At 43.7% G+C, this 17919-nt stretch overlaps 1 protein-coding gene across 3 annotated transcripts; it reads right to left on the bottom strand.

The window, feature by feature from the left end:
* Positions 1 to 13918, bottom strand: LOC120059298 (bile acid receptor-like). Of its 3 annotated transcripts, none has more exons than XM_039008249.1 (11): positions 13791 to 13918; positions 6297 to 6438; positions 4023 to 4388; positions 3655 to 3795; positions 2488 to 2618; positions 1837 to 1935; positions 1623 to 1722; positions 1275 to 1391; positions 1025 to 1117; positions 524 to 637; positions 1 to 301 (listed from the first exon to the last, which is right to left on the bottom strand). In XM_039008249.1, exons 2-11 carry the CDS (start codon positions 6391 to 6393, stop codon positions 99 to 101), a joined length of 1461 nt encoding a protein of 486 aa, XP_038864177.1. In that variant the 5' UTR covers positions 6394 to 6438; positions 13791 to 13918; the 3' UTR covers positions 1 to 98. The 3 variants fall into 3 exon arrangements, with proteins under 3 accessions (XP_038864177.1, XP_038864178.1, XP_038864179.1); XM_039008250.1 differs by having other exon boundaries at positions 1 to 298; XM_039008251.1 differs by lacking the exon at positions 1275 to 1391.
* Between the last annotated feature and the right edge of the window lie 4001 nt (positions 13919 to 17919).

The raw sequence follows: 17919 nt of genomic DNA, 5'->3' as shown, positions 1-17919 counted from the left end.
TATTTTAACCTGCGTGTCGTGATCGCGTTTGGTGTGGGGGGGCAAAATAAATGTATGCACGATAGCGCACGCCGGTTTGGGCCGGTTTGGGTTCCGTGTCAGGGCTGCTGTCGGAGCAGGGTGAGGTGGTTGTGTTGTAGCGTGCGCAGCTCCGTGAGTCTCCCCAACAGGCGAGCGAAGCGCTGGGCTCCCTGAGGGCCCTGGGCTCCACACCAGGCTCCGCACACCCTGGACAGCAGCTCGAGGATCAGCTCCTGTAAGCTCTCCACACACGCAACCGCCCGCAGCGACGCTTCGTCTGCTAACAGAGATACAGTAGATGACAGAACGACATATATGAGTTTGTCATCACTATCTGGGCAAGCTAGAGGAGATATTCAGACACTCTTGGAGGAAAATGATCAGTCAATAAAAAGTGTGTCTTTATTAATAAAAAAGTATTGTGTTATATATATTAAAAATGTATTAATAAATACATTTTGCTTTTCATACAGTAATGTGTCAGGCATAGAGAGCCAATCACCTGAGCATAGCAGTACTGTAGCAGTGAGCAGGGCATATTCAGCCTCGGTCACCCCCAATGCTGCCATGCTGTGGAAGAAGTTGATCACCGGTCCAAGCAGGTCCTCATTGACTCCTGCACACAGACACAATAGCTAAGACACACAATTGAAGAATAGAGTAAAAACACACCATTTCCTTTTTTTCCCCACTGCAACACTTCATTCTAACTTCTTTGAAGGTTTTAGTTCACTATTTAGTTGACTAGTTTTAGCATATTTTCGACTTACGTGATTTGGTTTCATCCAAACAGTTTTTAATAAGTTGTTTAGCTGGTTATTTAGCAATGTCCATATTCTCCGGGCTAGCATATTTTTTTGCCTGTAGTGGAAAATAAGCTAAAACGTCAAAAAAATGACCTTATCCGTTGAACCTCTCTTCAAATAGTATTGCAAATAAAGCTCGTAAGATGGGATACTATGGTGGTGAGTATACTGTATCTAATAAGGACAGTGTGCCTTACCTGGGTTTAGAGGGCCAGTCCCACTATGAATGTTTTCCTTGGACTCCAAGGTTTTCAGCCAATGATGAGTTGAGATGTTGAAAGGCTGTAGTGCTTGTAAAATAAGGGGGGGAAAACTATTAGCTCTATGTCATAATCGGCTCCGTTCCATTTTCATCCCTATCCTCTACCTCTTCGGTATGCTGAAATGGAGCCAGGCCAAATGACTCAGACACCCACAATCCTCATGGTGGTGTAGTGGTGTCAGTACCTGGACTATAGGCTGCCGGGTTTTGGGTGAACTGCTGCGCTGAGAGCAGAAACATGACTTCTACAGAGGAACTAGAGAGGAGGGTGCTCTGGTCCGAGCAGTTCAGGAGCTCAAAGCCTACACGGACACCAGACGCTAGATTAGTTAATACAGCAGGAGGTCATTCAGAAGCAGAGGGGCCACAGAGAGAGAAATACTTTTTTTTATCTGAAAACATATGGTAGCCGAAAGCAAAATTATGTATGCTTACCAGGTATTTGCTTTCCATTTGACCTGTTTAGTTCTTTCATATCAGTGCAGAAACAAGAAAGGAGAGGAAGCTGATGTAAGAGATGAGGCTCAACTCACCAGGTACACTCTTGGCAAACTGCAGCAGCCTCTGAGAGGGAGGGGAGGCCACGTCCATTAGTCTGTCTCCACCATCCTCTGTACAAGTCCACTCAAACACCTGCAGAAAAAACTGCCTGCATAAGCTCTCAATGAGATGGGAAGGAAAATGACAACACATCTTTCAAATCTCAATCCACGGAAAACAGAATTACTATTCCAATCAGCAACCCACCCTACAGTGTACAGTGTACTGCGCCCTGTACTGCCGAAGAGCCTCCACCATCCTGTCCAGCACATGATTCTGTTCTCTTGACAGATTTGCAGACACCACCTGTCATGGAAGGAAATGCATCACCAACAGATCAGTTGATTGCTGAGTGAAATTATCATTCTGAAACAGACTTGGAGTATAAGCAGGGTTCGTACTATAGGACGCCACCATAAGAAATCATTCACAAGTGTTTCAGGCTACTGATGGAGCATTCCAAAGACATATGCATTGGCGTATAAAATTATCCGATTGTCCAAAAATGTGATCTGAGACATGCCCCCTGATGGTCCAAGAACTTAAACTGGAAGTCCAAGAAAGTAATATGGAAGAGGGCCACTTATGAACAGAAGTAAGTTAACTTGGGGTCTGAGGAAGAGATCCGGGTACTCCAGTGGTGCAATCCATTCTACCAGATTATCCTCCAAAGGTATGTAACTATTTAGACGCTTTGATATTTGCTTTGGACAAATAATATGATCTTGGGGTATCTTTCAAAAACAGCACGCTACAATGTCTTCCCCATTAATAATATTCAAGAAAGTTAACCAAAACACTTAAGGTTAGAAAACTAGATGAGAAAGTTTGAATGGAGGAGAGGAGAAAGGGATGTACCTGTCCTAGCAGCCTGTTGGTGGAGCTGACGCTCCTGCTCTCCATGTTCTCCTCCTCCTCAGGCCCTCCTCCTCTGTGCTTGGCTCCCTTCCTCAGCCTCTTTGACTGGCACTGCACCTCGGTCAGCAGACCTGGCAACACAGCTGCCTCTGTCAGACTCACATAGGCAATTATCTTTAATTTATTTGTCCTTTATTTAACTGGGGGAGATGTATTGAGATATAGCACATTTTTGCAAGGGATCCATGTCCAAGGTATTTTGGTTATCTTAGCAATGAAATATGTTTAAGTCCGCCTGACTTTAAATTGGATATATGGTCACTGGTCACGATTCTTGATCTTATTGCTATCAGACTTTGTCTTTATTCACATCACTTTCAGTTCAAAATAGTTCAAATATCCCTACTGTCACACCTTGATCTGTTTCAACTGTCTTGTGCTTGTCTCCACCTCCCTCCAGGTGTTGCCCATTTTCTCCATTATCCCCTGGGCATTTATGCCTGTGTTTTCTGTTTGTCTGTTGCCAGTTCGTCTTGCCTCGTCAAGCCTACCAGCGTGTATTCCCGTACTCCTGTTTCTCTTTTGATCACTCTGCCTGCCCTGACCCTGCCTGCCCTGACCCTGCCTGCCCTGACCCTGCCTGCCCTGACCCTGCCTGCCCTGACCCTGCCTGCCCTGACCCTGCCTGCCCTGACCCTGCCCTGGATTACCGACCTCTGCCTGCCCTGACCCTGCCTGCCCTGACCCTGCCTGCCCTGACCCTGCCTGCCCTGACCCTGCCCTGGATTACCGACCTCTGCCTGCCCTGACCCTGCCTGCCCTGACCCTGCCTGCCCTGACCCTGCCTGCCCTGACCCTGCCTGCCCTGACCCTGCCCTGGATTACTGACCTCTGCCTGCCCTGACCCTGCCTGCCCTGACCCTGCCTGCCCTGACCCTGCCTGCCCTGACCCTGCCTGCCCTGACCCTGCCTGCCCTGACCCTGCCTGCCCTGACCCTGCCTGCCCTGACCCTGCCCTGACCCTGCCCTGACCCTGCCTGCACTTGACTTGTCGTCCTCCTGCCCCCTGTTTTGTTAATAAACATCTGTGATTCAGACTGTCTGCATCTGGGTCTTATCCTGAGTTCTGATACCTACAGGCATTTTGTTATAGTATGTTCCACTCACATTCGTCTAGCATGCCCACAGCACGACATTTCCGCAGGCGGCAGTCCTGGCACTTCCTCCGCATGTACATATCCATCTCACAGCCTCCGCCACTTTTACACCGGTACACTGCTTTCTTTGTCACACTCCTTCGGAAAAAACCTGAAGCACAGGAGTACAGTAATGACAGATTATGACATTGGTTTGAGTAGCAGCCACCTCTAGTTGGGGTCCATTTCAATTAAAGTTAATCCAGATAAAGATTTCCCCATTCAAATTATAAACACATATTCAGACAGAATCAGAAGTAGCAGGCTCTGTGACAAAACTTTCAGATAGACCCTCCCAAATATTGTTGTAAACTTTGATTAAAACACTGCCTCCCCTACCTTTGCAGCCTTCACAGGTGAGGGCATTGTAATGGTAGCCAGAGGCTTTGTCTCCACACACCACACAAAGCTCATCCAGGCCCCTCACCCGCCCTCCAGGGCCCAGCCTGGTCCTCTTGACCAGGGGCAGACCTCCGCCACCCCCCTTCCCCAGGCCTCCACACTGGGGCTCCGGGCTGGGCTCGCAGGGAGCCTCCAGGCAGTGGGGACTGTAGGGGTGGGTGTAGGGTGGGTGGCATGGCTGGGAGGACGGTGGTTCGTAGACAGAGAATTGCAGGTTGACGGGGCTGTACTGCTGTTGGCTGAAGGCTAGGCCCTGTAGGTCTGGCTCCTGGAAAGAGTAGCCCAAAGGGTCCCCCAGCACATCTGTGTGATGGGATAACAACACAAAATTAATGAAGTGTTTTTGTCCTGGTCACTCCGGTTAAGTTTACGTGCACCACAGGAGTGGATTTGGGAACGTCTAGTGGCTAACCTAGAGGGTCCACCGGCACATATTACTAAATAAATAAATTTTTCTACCAGAGCCATTATTACTGTCAAACTGGTTTTTAAGTCAAAGTGCATCACAAGAATGTGTTCCTTGTCCACAATCTTACGTGCCTTTTATTTGTCCTGTGGGGCGTAATAAAAAAACATCAGAGCAAGACCTTGTGAACCAGTTTGGACTGTGGAAACAGGATGCAGCTGAGAGGTTACAGCGTTGTTTATGAATTTGATATTTTTTATAGAGTTTTATGAATGTTTTGTGAGCGTATCGGGGTAGCCGGTGGAGCTGTGAACATTTTGTAACTTCAAGCCCCACGTCCACAGAGGGAACATGTGTCACCCCTGGCAGCTTTTCTGAAGCACATCTGCATTATAAGGAGAAGAGCTGGTCACAGATCAGCCCTAAATCAGTCACTCTGATCAGAAAGATCCTCTTCCATAACCTGAGTCTCTTGGTATTTTATTAGTTCAGAAAATAACTGAAATAGTGAGAGGTTTCTTCTTTTAAACACAAAAAATTGAATGATTATGACCAACAATGACTAGAAGTTACATCCTTTCTCAAAATGCATCAATACTAGGGGTTGTACAAGTTACATTGTACTCAGGCGCACTTCGAGTGTCTTCTTACCATATAAGCATGGATATTTGTCCACAACTCTGATGCCCTGACATGGACTGAATACCACAGTGATTTCTAGAGTCCAACCTCTGACCTATGGCCCCTAATTTCTGAATCCCAAAACTCACCCCATCCTCAACCACAACCATCCTCACCCCTCTTCTAGAACCTTGACTCTAGCCTTCCTCCCATCTCTCTCTCTCTCTCTCTCTCTCTCTCTCTCTCTCTCTCTCTCTCTCTCTCTCTCTCTCTCTCTCTCTCTCTCTCTCTCTCTCTCTCTCTCTCTCTCTCTCTCTCTCTCTCTCTCTCTCTCTCTCTCTCTCTCTCTCTCTCTCTCTCTCTCTCTCTCTCTCTCTCTCTCTCTCTCTCTCTCTCTCTCTCTCTCTCTCTCTCTCTCTCTCTCTCTCTCTCTCTCTCTCTCTCTCTCTCTCTCTCTCTCTCTCTCTCTCTACTTTCCTAACTCATTCCGTCTCTCCTCTGTGTCTCCCAGATGTTTCCTGTCCTGGTGAGAATGGAGGCCAATACTGAGCTTGTGCTTGTGCTTGTGTGACAACGCTATGGTGAGCTCTGTTTGTAAACCGTTTCAGCACTGTGTAAACACCCGGGTCTCCCTCCTTCCCACGCACACTAACACTACCCCCCATCATGCAGCTTGTCATATCCATCCGTCCAGCTAGGAGAGGAGAGGACAACAATGTGAAGAAAGAAGCCTCATAGTTCGGATTAGGCCATAACTCTCCACTGCAACCATTATAAATAGCCCCTCTTTCCAATGACATTTTTTGTTAGCTAACATCCTGTGTATTGGAAAAAATACAAATAAAGACAGTTATTTTCTAAATGTATAAGGTTAGACCCACATTATGTATCCCTACAAGTCTCCCTTTCTAATCTGCAGGCCATATGGCACTAAACATTTGAACAAAAAAGCAACACACAAACTAAAGCAGAACAAAGCAAGCGTAAACATGTGGGATATAAATGTCTAATCATGACATTTTGATTAAATTAGGTCATCACCATACAATTACAGGGTATGTATAAAGATAAATTGTGTTTGGATCAGCATACCATAGTATTGCAGACAATTTATAACCCCTACAAAATCTGACTAGATTATTTTAGTATAATTGCAGACAGTCCAGATCAAAAGAGTCGCTCACCGTAGTACTGCAGAGGCTCGGAGATGCCGTATCCATCAAAGGCGGAGAGGTAACCACCGGCAGACATGGTCATCTCCGACTCACTCCACTCTCTCATCTGGACAGCTGATCCACAGTCAGTCCTTAGGAACACCAGCTTAATCTATTGACACACACACAGGGAACCACACATCTGAGGAATCTGCAACTCTCCAAACATTCTTTTATATCCACGCTGACAACAGGTCTCCTCAGTCTCCTAGCTGTGATATCATTGCCTATTTTAAGCTACCCTCTATGATGCAAAACTAAAGGTTACTGTTGTCCACTGTGGAGGCGTGCAGCTGAAGTCTGTGGCAGTGTGATGGATCTCTGCTCCTCTGAGAGGCATCACGGGGAGACAAGGGACAGCGATGAGAGTGTGAGAAGAAGAGAGAGATGGGACTCATGTCCAAACAGCTGCCCTGGCTGAATGTTCAGAGGGAAGAGAGAGGTCCTGTCAGATGGGGGCCTGTCCCTGGTGGGGAGCTCAGGTTTGGCCTGGGTGGATGGATCCCACCCCACCATGGAGCAACAGGGACCCAATAATCACCCACCTGAGTGTGTGTGTGTCGTGGGAGAGGAGATCACAGCGTTGGATCAATGGTTTAGCTGTAGCTGGTAACTCACTTCTATTTTGTCTCTGTACCAACAAAACTTGACATGACCAGTGGTCAATCTTTGTAATATTTCTTCTATTTTCCATAAACATCCTGATAACTTTAATACTCTTCCCCATCTACACTACACAGTATACTATTACTATGCTGTAGTTACTCTCCCTGGGTGGGTAGTGTGTGTGTGGGTGTGCACGCGCGGGTTTATGCATGTTTGTTTGTATGAGTGTGTATGTGTGAGCATGTGAGTGTATACACTACTGTTAAAAAGTTTGGAGTCACTTAGAAATGTCCTTGTTTTTGAAAGAAAAGCACATTTTTTGTCCATTAAAATAACATCAAATTGATTAGAAATACAGTGCAGACATTGTTAATGTTGTGAATGACTATTGTAGCTGGAAACGGCAGATTTTTTATGGAATAACTACATGGGTGTACGGAGGCCCATTAACAGCAACCATCACTCCTGTGTTCCAATGGCACGTTGTGTTAGCTAATCCAAGTTTATAATTTTAAATGGCTAACTAATCATTAGAAACTCCTTTTGCAATTATGTTAGCACAGCTGAAAACTGATTCAAGAAGCAATAAAACTGTCCTTCTTTAGACTAGTTGAGTATCTGGAACATCAGCATTTGTGGGTTCGATTACAGGCTCAAAATGGCCAGAAACAAAGACTCATCAGTCTATTCTTGTTCTGAGAAAGGAAGGCTATTCCATGCGAGAAAATGCCAAGAAACTGAAAATCTCGTACAACGCTGTGTACTACTCCTTTCACAGAACAGCGCAAACTGGCGCTAACCAGAACAGAAAGAGGAGTGGGAGGCCCCGGTACACAACTGAGCAAGAGGATAAGAACATTAGAGTGTCTAGTTTGAGAAACAGACGCCTCACAAGTCCTCAACTGGCAGCTTCATTAAATAGTACCCGCAAAAAACACCAGTCTCAACGTCAACGAGGTGACTCCGGGATGCTGGCCATCTAGAAAAAAGAAAAAGCCATATCTCAGACTGGCCAATAAAAATAAAAGAAAAAGAACACAGACACTGGACAGAGGAACTCTGCCTGGAAGGCCAGCATCCCGGAGTCACCTCTTCACTGTTGACGTTGAGACTGGTGTTTGCGGGTACTATTTAATGAAGCTTTGGAGCCCCCAGGGCATTTATTCCACTGCTTTGTTTGTATTGCAGTTAATATTTGACGCTGGGCAGATTTAGAGTTTGGGGGACTCGGATGCCCCTCCAGAGTTGACTGGGTCGAGTTGAGCCCTGATGAGAGAGAGACCCTAGATTTGCCCTTACCTCTCCCTGATTGGGTTTGACATGCAGCTTGACTCTAGAGAACTTATGGTGTCCTTCCCACCCTCACCGCATTCCTCAACTGTCTCATTACACTGGCCTGTGTGTGAACCAAGCCGAGCAACAAGCAGCATTTAATTTAATTAGACTTTATCTATCCCACGTGTTGAGCATCTGTGCTGAGCAAGCAGTGCAAATGAGAAGGTACACCGTACATAGGATGCATACAGTATATGCACACATGCATAACATGAAGTGATAAAAGTAATAATAGTTCGGTGACTAATTAGATACAGATATAGTATCTTAATTTGATCACTGTTCTCGCTGCAAATTTTCCTGCGTCGCAGGACATTCAAATGAGCCTTGTGACCACATGTAACCTCGGCAGCCCAGGACCTCCACATTTGGCTTCTTCACCTGCAGGAGCGTCTGAGACCAGCCACTCGGACATCTGATGAAACTGTGGGTTTGCACAACCGAAGAGTTTCTGCACAAACCGTCAGGAACCATCTCAGGGAAGCTCATCTGCATACTCTACGTCCTCACCAGGGTTTGACCTGACTGCAGTTCGGCATCGTAACCGACTTCAGTCGGCAAATGCTCACCTTCGATGGCCACTGGCACGCAGGAGAAGTGTGCTTTTCACGGAAGAATCCCGGTTTAAACTGTACCAGGCAGATGGCGTAGTGTGGGCGAGTGGTTTGCTGATGTCAACGTTGTGAACAGAGTGCCCCATGGTGGCGGTGGGGTTATGGTATGGGCAGGCATAAGCTACAGACAACGAACACAATTGCAATTTATCTATGGCAATTTGAATACACACAGATACCGTGACGAGATCCTGAGGCCCATTGTCATGCCATTCATCTGCCTCCATCAACTCATGTTTCAGCATGATAATGCACGGCCCCATGTCGCAAGGATCTGTACACAATCCCTGGAAGCTGAAAATGTCCCAGTTCTTCCATGGCCTGCATACTCACCAGATATTGTCAACCACTGAGCATGTTTGGGATGCTTTGGATCGCCTTGTACGACAGCATGTTCCAGTTCACCCAAATATCCAGCAAGGAGATGTGTCGCGCTGCATGAGGGAAATGATGGCCACACCATATACTGACTGGTTTTCTAATCCACGCCCCTACTTGTTTTGTAAGGTACAGTTGAAGTCGGAAGTTTACATACACTTATGTTGGAGTCATTAAAACTATTTTTTCAACCACTCCACAAATTTCTTGCTACCAAACTATAGTTTTGGCAAGTCAGTTAGGACATCTACTTTATGCATGACACAAGTCATTTTTCCAAAAATTGTTTACAGATAGATTATTTCACTTATAATTCCCTGTATCACAGTTCCAGTGGGTCAGAAGTTTACATACACTAAGTTGACTGTGCCTTTAAACAGCTTGGAAAATTCCAGAAAATTATGTCATGGCTTTCGAAGCTTCTGATAGGCTAATTGACATAATTTTAGTCAATTGGAGGTGTACCTGTGGATGTATTTCAAGGCCTACCTTCAAACTCAGTGCCTCTTTGCTTGACATCATGGGAAAATCAAAATAAATCATCCAAGTCTGGTTCGTCCTTGGGAGCAATTTCCAAACGCCTGAAGGTACCACGTTCATCTGTACAAACAATAGTACGCAAGTATAAACACCATGGGACCATGCAGCCACATACCGCTCAGGAAGGAGACGCGTTCTGTCTTCTAGAGATGAACGTACTTGTCACGACTTCCGCTGAAGTTGGTGCCTCTCCTTGTTCGGGCGGCGTTCAGCGGTCGACGTCACCGGCTTTCTAACCTCCACCGATCTACATTTCTTTTTCCATTTGTTTTGTCTGTATTGTACACACCTGGTTCCCATTACGTTTTAATTATTTCCCTATTTAGCCCTCTGGAGCCGTCATGGTTTTGTGCGTGTTTATTGTTGTCAGTTGTCTCGTTTATGTGATTCTGGATTTTCGTTCTCCTTGTTGGAAGATTATTTTTGAGTAAAGTTACTATTATTACTCATCTCTGTGTCCTGCGCCTGACTCCGCCTTACCCACATCACCTAGACTCTGACAGTACTTTGGTGCGAAAAGTGCAAATCAATCCCAGAACAACAGCAAAGGACCATGTGAAGATGCTGGAGGAAACAAGTACAAAAGTATTTTTATCCACAGTAAAACGAGTCCTATATCTACATAACCTGAAAGGCCGCTCAGCAAGGAAGAAGCCACTGCTCCAAAACCGCAATAAAAAAGCCCGACTACGGTTTGCAACTGCATATGGGGACAAAGATCATACTTTTTGGAGAAGTGTCCTCTGGTCTGATGAAACAAAAATAGAACTGTTTGGCCATAATGACCATCGTTATGTTTGGAGGAAAAAGGGGGACGCTTGCAAGCCGAAGAACACCATCCCAACAGTGAAGCACGGGGGTGGCAGCATCATGTTGTGGGGGTGCTTTGCTGCAGGAGGGACAGGTGCGCTTCACAAAATAGATGGCATCATGAGGAAAGAAAATTATGTGGATATATTGAAGCAACATCTCAAGACATCAGTCAGGAAGTTAAAGCTTGGGTCTCGCAAATGGGTCTTCCAAATGGACAATGACCCCAAGCATACTTCCAAAGTTGTGGCAAAATGGCTTAAGGACAATGAAGTCAAGGTATTGGAGTGGCCATCACAAAGCCCTGACCTCAATCCTATAGAAAATTTGTGGCAGAACTGAAAAAGCGTGTGCGAGCAAGGAGGCCTACAAACCTGACTCAGTTACACCAGCTCTGTCAGGAGGAATGGACCAAAATTCCCCCAACTTATTGTGGGAAGCTTGTGGAAGGCTACCCGAAACGTTTGACCCAAGTTCAACAATTTAAAGGCAATGCTACCAAATACTAATTGAGTGTATGTAAACTTCTGACCCACTGGGAATGTGATGAAAAAATTATAATTAAAGCTGAAATAATCATTCTCTCTACTATTATTCTGACATTTCACATTCTTAAAATAAAGTGGTGATCCTAACTGACCTAAAACAGGGAATTTTTACTAGGATTAAATGTCAGGAATTGTGAAAAACTGAGTTTAAATGTATTTGGCTAAGGTGTATGTAAACTTCCGACTTCAACTGTATCTATAACCAACATATGCATATCTGTATTCCCAGTAAATCCATAGATTAGGGCCTAATTTTTTTTTTTTTATTGACTAATTTCCTTATATGGAAATTAACTCAGTAAAATCTTTTAAATTGTTGCAAGTTGCGTTTATATTTTTGTTCAGTGTAGCTTAATAACACAAGATAGATATTAGTCTCCACTATGAAGTACAAGTGTATCCTGAACTATAGCTTACTGTAGCCTATCAAAACTAATTTTGTTTTAGAAATTATCACTTTTTATAATCAAATACTGCTGCTCTTCCTGCTTTAGGACTATTTTACTCCTGCGACGAAGCTGGTCAAATTAAGATCCGACACCTGTATATTTCACTAACTCATGCTCAGGCATGCAGTCCTCTGTTCTTCACTAATGGTTTCCAGTATACTGTAACTGTGCCAAACTCATAATTCCCAATGAGCTGAACCTTCAATAAGGGCTGTCTGGAAAGAGGTGGCAACCCCAGGTTGGGGAGTGGTCTAAATCATTTTGGATATAGATGAACATGCGTTGCGTTGTGGTGTGTTGTGCATCAAACATGACACTCGAGGAATTTGAATCCTTGGTGGGAAACTACAGGTCTCCTGTAAAGTGAGGAGAGGACGAGGTAAAAGAGCAATCAACAGAGGAGGAGGCTCTAAACAGGTCCATACTGTAGAGTTTGGAGAAATGGGTGCAAACCTGACTATTGGTGGATTCTGGATGATTCAAAAACATTTATACATAAAAGCTTTGATGTTGCGCAGAAAAACAGACCCTCTATATTGATCGTCTCTGTTACAGTAACTCGCAATTTCTCTCCATAGCTCCCAATAAAGCAACTTCACATTAACATTGTGTCAACTTTGGATCCATCTAATATCACTTCATCTGATACCTAGGAACAACTGACTAAGGTCCCTGATGTAGAGAAATCCCAAATACACTATGTCATTATTACATTTATCTGATTCCTCTTGGTCATTGTAAAAGTAAATTAACAAATCCCAGGAAAGACTTCTGTTGTTATGTTCCTCTGTCATTTGTATTGTTACATTAGTCATGTCCTCACATATCCGGCAAAACAAACCCTTGATATCTCTCATACTGCAGGATAGCGGAGGGAACGACTGCATGCACATTCATTCCTTTTTCCCATCATATTTAGAGATGGGGACAATTTATTGGAGTGTGTACATGTGGCCATGGATCTCCTAGTCTGGCCTAGTTGTCACTTTGTTGGACAAGGGCCTGAGCATGTTGCACATCTCCAAGGGAAGCTTTTTGGAGGAGGAGGAGGAGGAGGAGGAGGATGCGGAGGTGAAGGAGGAGGAGAAGGAGGAGGGTAGGGTAAGGGAGGGCTTAAAATATTTACCCTTGACTCACAAAAAATGTGGACTGAAGGCAGTAAGCACACAAATAATCTATTTCTCTTTCTTTCATTGAGCATGTCCCCCTGTTTGTCTATGTATCGCTGCACACTGTTTGCTGGTAGCCTGATTCAGATAGCACAGTGTTTACTGTGTTTACAGGAAACTTACGTTAGATTAGAGTGGCCTTGCAGGGAGGACCAGTAGATGGATTTGTGGGTAAAGTCCAGTGCTACATTTGAGGGGTCAGTGTGTGTGTGTGTGTGTGTGTGTGTGCGCGTGCGCGTGCGCGTTTGTGTGTATTACTAACATAATTACTAACATAATATTCACAATTAAAATCTTTGATTACAGTTTACCTAAATGTAGGGCACTGTTGTTGCTTTAGAAAACTTCGGCTAGCACAACTGCAGGTTTCAAAAAATTATTCTCTCTCAAATGGATTCCACAGAATCAAGATTTTGGTTTTCCCCCTACATACTGTAGATGCAAGCTTAACAACTATATTTTCCTTATCCATTACTTGTTCGTAAAAGCAGGTCTTAAAAACTTTCATAAATGTGTTAGGCTACTGTTGTCAGGACGGAAAGGACACAGAATCATGTTAAAACACTGGCTTGACACGGTGGCAAAGATATTTTTTAAAGTCCAAGTGTAACCACCAAACCTCTCTAACCTGTCCAATGTCAGTTCCTTCTTGCATGTATCACTAATGTGTAAAAATAAACATAAAACTAATTTTAAAAAACAGTAGACTTAGTTGATTACCCTTCCAAAGCACACTGTTAAAACTTCTAAATCTCTCTGTAAGGCAGTAAGATGCATTATGGCTCCTTAGCACTTTATCTATCAGGTAGCAAGTTTCTCAAGAGAAGTAGGACACCGCTGAGCTTCTTCACATTAACAAGAGGACGCATTCTAGAGGCTTTGGGGGAAATGATGGTCAAACTAAGATTTCCAAATACACAGAGTCCATAGCAGAGTTTGAATAAAGGTTCATATTAAAATAAGGCTGTTACTCTTCATCCAGGAAAATGTATTAAAAATAGTGATATGAACTCACCAGTGGTGGTCTTCTTCCTCGTGTGTTGACTCTTCTGATAGCCTCTTGATTTGTCCTCCCCTTACATTTGTAATGTTGACTGCAGTCCAGCCTCTGACACCCTACACTTGCCAAACATGCACATGCACACACACACACACACGCTACACACACTCGCGCATACACACACTCACAAGTACAAAGAAGAGATTTCCCTCTCAAACAAAAGACTGGACACAATATCAGAAACATTGTGTGAGGTAGATTAGGGTATTAAATACCATGGATTTCTTTCAAGAAGAGGGGTTCTCAGAGTAGATTTAGCAGAGGTAAATACAGTAAGTAGGATGTCTGTATTGTGTACAAGGTTATTGACTGTGAAATGTAATGTATGCAATTCTTTCCCCAAACATGATCAGTCATTTATTATAATGAATAATGCCTGCAAAGAAATATACGCACCTATTGCCACGGTGGGCAAACCTTAGAATTTAGCTCAAGTCAAATCATCACACTGACAAATCTTTCCTGAGAGTGTGTACACCTTGCTTTGGCCTACGTCATGAGGTGATATCTGAAGTTGTAATTGATACCTCCCCCAATGAATTGCATTGTGTGAAACTAGAGAGCATCGAGGGATGTATATGAAGTATGTGGAGCACCATAATGAAGAACGGAGGGGAAAGTGGATGTGATGGTGTGGGCCCTGGCCCTGCAGTGAGAGAGCAGGCTCATTATGACATTCCCAGCATTGTGTGTTTATAAACAGCTTCTTGTTCATCCCGGTGATGGATGATGGCCCGCTATCGCTGGCTCTTCCTGCTGCCCTCCGTAAGAAGCCCTGGGACTGCCTAGGAACACAACCTCAGTTTCATAACCGACGACGACTACACGCACACATACTCCTACTCCCTCAATGTCACTGTACGATATCAGCCCCCCACACAGTTCATCTTCTCAATGAACCCATCGTGATAGTTTTGTTCTGACCTTTCCTTCCTCTCTGGGTGGGCCCTCAATGTCACTTATATGTGTGTGTATGTGTGTGAGAGGGAAAACGTGTGTGTGTGTGTGTGTGCGTGTGAGTGAGTGAGTGAGTGAGTGAGTGAGTGAGTGAGTGAGTGAGTGAGTGAGTGAGTGAGTGAGTGAGTGAGTGAGTGGAGGGTTTCCCGGGGTCAGAATTCCATCGCTCGTTTTCTTCACTAACATGACAGTATAAGAATAACTCCACTAATGAAGAGAAACAACATAGCTGTGTATTCCAGGAACATTAGCTCCAGTGACAGGTCTACCAGGCTCCACCAGGGTCTACCAGAGTGTGGAGTGGAAAGGTCAGAGGTCAGGAATAGGGCTTGATCTGCACGTGACATGATTAATTAAGGTTGAGTGTACATGGGATAAAGTCAAGGTTACAGTTGGATAAATATGGTGAAATATATAATACCAGAGCCATATATAGAGAGAGAGAGTTTGGCCATGTTGCCGCGTTTATTCTCTAAATGTTGGTGATGTAACAATACGAGACTGTCTCTGACAGTTCCCTCTGAAATGACCCGCTGTAAACAAGCAAAACAGAGCAGCGAATTTAACAGACATTTTTATTGATTAGCATTTTGGATAATGTGTATCCAAGTCTCCGAGTGGTGTCAACAAATTGTATACAGTGGCTTGCGAAAGTATTCACCCCCTTGGCATTTTTCCTATTTTGTTGCCTTGTGGCGAAATCCTACACGGAGCCTTCACCGTGCGCTGCCACTTTAAGAGCGCATCAGCAGTAAGGAAGGAGGAAATAAAGACAGCTCGTTCAGCTCTTTGGGGAGGAGCTCTTGGGTGGCACGACAGTTTGATTGTGTGTGCTATGCTGCAGAAGTTGTGTTTGTTTTCAGCGTGTGTAGATTATAAACTATTTAACTCAATCATCGGTGTGACCGCTCTAGGTCGTGGTTGTTTTCGTTTGGGACCGCGCCGGTTATGGATCGCATGGATTAGTAGCAACATTGTTGTGAAGCTTTGACATACAAACCATTGGACGGTCAGACAGTACACCTGCACGCCTGAAGACCACAGCTAAGATCTCTCTTGTTCTTTCTCTCTTTCTCTTCCCTCTATCGTTCCAGTGCTTTATCCTGCAACAGACTTTCTATTTTTCAAAGGCACTTCCCATTGAAGTTCATTAGAGCTGGACTATTATTGCCCTGCCAGAAGTATTTGGGTGGACATTTTAGTTAAAATGGAAGTTGCTTGCCAGTTGGTTATTGTTATTTGAACTCTATTGAGGTGGGGTGTACTAATGACATGTGGCCGAGAAGATTGTGGACATTTTTAAGGCCTTTGTTGTGTCTATGAACACCCCCCACATTCATACCCTCTGCACTCCTCCACTGGAAGATAATACATATTACTGCAAATCCTCTTGATGACTGGGTTCTTTCTTGTATGAAGTTGCTGTTCAATTGCTCTGCCATTTATTATTATTGTATGAGGTATTCTTGGTGGGGTTACCCCAGTGCTGTGGGTTTTATAGGGTGTGTATTCTCTTTTCTCTCCACTGGCTATCTGGTAAACAGGCTACACTCTAGGCAGTCTCTTCTGCTGATGTGTGTGGGTCTGGTAGTGGTACTCTCTCTATTCTACTCTTTTCCTTTCGGCATGGTTAATACCTGCCTGGCACCCGAACAAAATCTTTCTTTACCCCTCTCTAATAAATACCGCTACAGCCTTACACCTGGAATTAAAATAGATTTTTGGGGTGTTTGTATCGTTTGATTTACACAACATGCCTACCACTTTGAAGACGCAAAATATTTTTTATTGTGAAACAAAAAAGAAATAAGACAAAAAAACAGAACTTGAGCATGCATAACCATTCACACCCCCAAGTCAATACTTTGTAGAGCCAGCTTTTGCAGCAATTACAGTTGCAAGTCTCTTGGTGTGTCTCTATAAGCTTGGTACATGTAGCCACTGTGATTTTTGCCCATTCTTCAAGGCAAAACTGCTCCAGCTCCTTCAAGTTGGAAGGGTTCTGCTGGTGTACAGCAATCTTTAAGTCATACCACAGATTCTCAATTGGATTGAGGCTTGGGCTTAAACCACTCGAATGTTGCTTTAGCAGTATGCTTAGGGTCATTGTCCTGCTGGAAGGTGAACCTCTGTCCCAGTCTCAAATCTCTGGAAGACAAACAGGTTTCTCTCAAGAATTTCCCTGTATTTAGCACCATCCATCATTCCTTCAATTCTGACCAGCAGGTTTGTTGTGGTGCCATATTCTTTCCATTTTTGAATAATGGATTTAATGGTGCTCTGTGGGATGTTCAAAATTTCAGATATTTTTTTATAACCCAACCCTGATGTGTACTTCTCCACAATGTTGTTCCTAACCTGTTTGGAGAGCTCCTTGGTCTTCATGGTGCCCTTTGCTTAGTGGTGTTGCAGACTTTGGGGCCTTTCAGAACAGGTGTGTGTATGTATGTATGTGTGTATATGTATATGTATATGTATATGTATATGTATGTATATGTATATGTATATATTATATAATATATATATATATATATATATATATATATATATATATATATATATATATATATATATATACTGAGATCATGTGACTCTTAAATAAAGTCCACCTGTGTGCAATCTAACGAATTATGTGACTTCTGAAGGTAATTGGTTGCACCAGATCTTATTTAGGGGCTTCATAGCAAAGGGGGTGAATACATATGCACGCACCACTTTCATTTTTATTTTTTTGAAATAAGTAATTTTTTCACTTCACCAATTTGGACTATTTTGTTTATGTCCATTACATGAATTCCAAATAAAAATCAATTTAAATTACAGATTGTAATGCAACAAAATATGAAATGCCAAGGGGGATGAATACTTTTGCAAGCCACTGTATATGCTTTCAATGGACACCTTCATAGTTTTTTTTTTTTTTTTTAACTATCAGAAATAAACAGTGCAACAGTGTCAATTATCACTTAGCAATGGCTATGGAGGAGAAAGTGGTGCTCTCGGAACGTTCAGACAAACTGCATTGGCCCAACTCTATACAGTAGATTCTGAAAGTATTCAGACCCCTTGACTTTTTCCACATTTTGTTGCGTTACAGCTTTATAATAAAATGGATTCAATCATTTTC

Source organism: Salvelinus namaycush, chromosome 14 (assembly GCF_016432855.1).
Source record: "Salvelinus namaycush isolate Seneca chromosome 14, SaNama_1.0, whole genome shotgun sequence".
Classification (NCBI taxonomy): Eukaryota; Metazoa; Chordata; class Actinopteri; order Salmoniformes; family Salmonidae; genus Salvelinus; species Salvelinus namaycush.
This window is presented reverse-complemented; position numbering and strand designations above follow the sequence as displayed.